At 50.3% G+C, this 2,660-nt stretch overlaps 1 protein-coding gene across 2 annotated transcripts in view; it reads left to right on the top strand.

Annotated features, from left to right (window-relative positions):
* Positions 1-2,296, top strand: part of LEFTY2 (left-right determination factor 2) — a 5,849-nt gene extending 3,553 nt beyond the window's left edge. Inside the window, exons 4-5 of one of the 2 annotated variants that reach the window (XM_008584348.1) lie at positions 66-308; positions 1,084-2,296. In XM_008584348.1, coding sequence (XP_008582570.1) covers positions 66-308; positions 1,084-1,447 — 607 coding nt within the window. In that variant the 3' untranslated portion in view covers positions 1,448-2,296. The remainder of the gene's footprint in view (positions 1-65; positions 309-1,083) is intronic. The other variant, XM_008584347.1, reaches the window with a different exon arrangement.
* The last annotated feature ends 364 nt before the right edge of the window (positions 2,297-2,660 follow it).

Genomic DNA, 2,660 nt, shown 5'->3' with positions numbered 1-2,660 from the left:
CGGGAGAGGCTCCTCCAGTCCCTGTCCCCACCGCTCCCGCTCCCTCACGCGGGGCTCTGTCGCAGGCTGGTGTCCCTGCACGACAGCGGCTGGAAGGCCTTCGACGTGACTGAGGCCGTGAACTTCTGGCAGCAGCTGAGCCGGCCCCGACAGCCGCTGCTGCTGCAAGTGTCGGTGCAGCGGGAGCAGCTGGGCCCGCGGGCCTCGGGCGCCCACAGGCTGGTCCGCTTCGCCGCGCAGGGGGCACCGGGAGCCGGGCACGGGGAGCCGCAGCTGGAGCTGCACACCCTGGACCTCACCCGCTACGGGTAGGCGCCAGGCTGGTTAGGCCAGGACTCGAGTAGATTGGATGGTCCGGTCCCACGCCCTTGGGACCTGCCTGGGGGGATGGGCGGGTGCAGATTGCCCCAGGATGCTATGGTTCCCCACTACGTTTGATTCCCCATTTCTAATGGCAGAGATTTTATTATTCAAACATTTTACTGAAAAATATCTTCTGATTTTATGTTGTTATTGAATCATACACATTATTGTCATCACCTATTTTCACTTTATCCATCTCCATGATTAAGTCTTTGGAAAATACCAGCTTCAGCCATCACTGTGGCTGAACAGCTTTCCTCCTGCTTTGGCCAGTTACCTTTTCACAGGACAAATTAACTATTTGGAGCAGACAGTGGTTATGCACAGGCCTTTGGAATCAGACAGTCTGGTTCCATCTAGCTCTGCCTTCTACTGGCTGCAAGTCCTCTGGCCTGTCACTGAACACCTTCATGTCTTTGTGTCCTCAAGTGTAGTAGGAATGATGTTGGAACCTCCCTCTAGGTTCATCTGAGGATGAAATGCAGATGTCACCTGAGATAATATAAAGTACCTAGTTCAGTGTCTGGTATATTAGGAGATCATAAATAAACAGTAGCTGATTTGTTATTTACGTTTTGGGTATGTTTGTTCATTCATCCTCTAACACAACTATCCAGCTCTTGGAACATAATGACAGATGGATCATAAATCTCCCTCCCAGATGCTCCTGACCTTCCCCTCCCAGCTGACCTCTGACCTTGCCTGTCCTTGCCTCCACAGAGCTCAGGGCAATTGTGACCCTGAGGCACCAGTGACCGAGGGCACCCGCTGCTGTCGCCAGGAGACGTACATCGACCTGCAGGGGCTGGAGTGGGCACAGAACTGGGTCCTGGAGCCCCCGGGCTTCCTGGCCTATGAGTGTGTGGGCAGCTGCCTGCAGCCCCCGGAGCCGCTGACCTTCAAGTGGCCGTTTCTGGGGCCACGGCAGTGCATCGCCTCAGAGATGGCCTCGCTGCCCGTGATCGTCAGCGTCAAGGAGGGAGGCAGGACCAGGGCCCGGGTGGTCAGTCTGCCCGACATGAGGGTGCAGAAGTGCAGCTGTGCCTCAGACGGGGCGCTCGTGCCAAGGAGGCTCGAGCCGTAGGCGCCCGGTGTAGCCACCGAGGCCTCTGACCAGACACGTGCATGGAAGGAGGTCTTAAAGTAATTTTTCTTATACTTAGCAAGTTATCCCATCCCAGTTTAGTGCCCCTATATTACCTTTGCCCTGTGTCCTTGTTCATCACCCATCCTAAGCACTTACACAAGTAAATAATGCAGCTCAGGATGCTGAGCTTAGTACAAAATCCTGCTTACTTTTTAGAGACAGAGCTGAGCAATGGACAGATTGTCACCTGGGAGTTTCTGTTCTCTAGCAAATTCTGAACTAAGTATGAATAAGACCCTATGATGAGAACTGGGGAAATAAAACTGATTTACTCTATTACATGGTGAATTAAAACAAAACCAAAACTCCCTGTTGCCCTTAGACAGGGAGTATGTCTGAAAAAGTACCCCCATTCCCCAAAATACTGACCCATTCTGGACTGTTGTAAACATACCTAGGTCCCCGTTCCCCTGACAGGTGCTAGGAGGGCATACGAAGACTTTGAGCTGGGGGCAGCGGACAGAGAATCAGGACACCTGGTTTCTGGGTCTGATAGGGCCACACCTGGGACCTTGAGCAAATGCAGAAGGCTTTGGGTCACTATTTCCTCTTAACAAGGAGGAGTTGGGTTTCAGCTTTAAGGCTTCACTGGCCTAGGGTAAGACAGCCCTAGCCTTGCCCGCTCCTCTGGAGATTAAGCATTGTGTGTGCATATTTAGATTAGTTCCTCCACTGTTTTAGAGAATTTATCACCAGTAAGCACATGTATTTTGCATGCATTTTTAAATTTAGCCAAAACAACTGAATGTAGATAATCTGAAGAAATAAAATAAAAGTGATGTTTCACTCTGTGTCTGTATTTAATTTCCAGCACTCTTTACATAGGAGAGAGAAGAGCAATAATGGAGAATGGGAGCAACGTAATGACCTGAAGAAAGGGCCCCTCACTCCTAGCAAGTACTGAGACTGATAACTAAATTTAATTTAGGCTTTCATTTATGGAATTCACATTTTTCCACACACCTCTCATTCCAAAAATAGTACAAACAGTCATTCATATACGCTCCTCTTTATTTATTTACTTTTTAAAAGATGACCAGTAAGGGGATCTCAACTCTTGGCTTGGTGTTGTCAGCACCACGCTCTCTCAAGTGAGCAACCGGCCATCCCTATATAGGGATCCGAACCTGTAGCCCTGGTGTTATCAGTA

Source organism: Galeopterus variegatus, unplaced genomic scaffold (assembly GCF_000696425.1).
Source record: "Galeopterus variegatus unplaced genomic scaffold, G_variegatus-3.0.2 Scaffold3232, whole genome shotgun sequence".
NCBI lineage: Eukaryota > Metazoa > Chordata > Mammalia > Dermoptera > Cynocephalidae > Galeopterus > Galeopterus variegatus.
The sequence above is the reverse complement of the archived record's forward strand: the minus strand, read 5'-3'. Positions and strand labels throughout refer to the sequence as shown.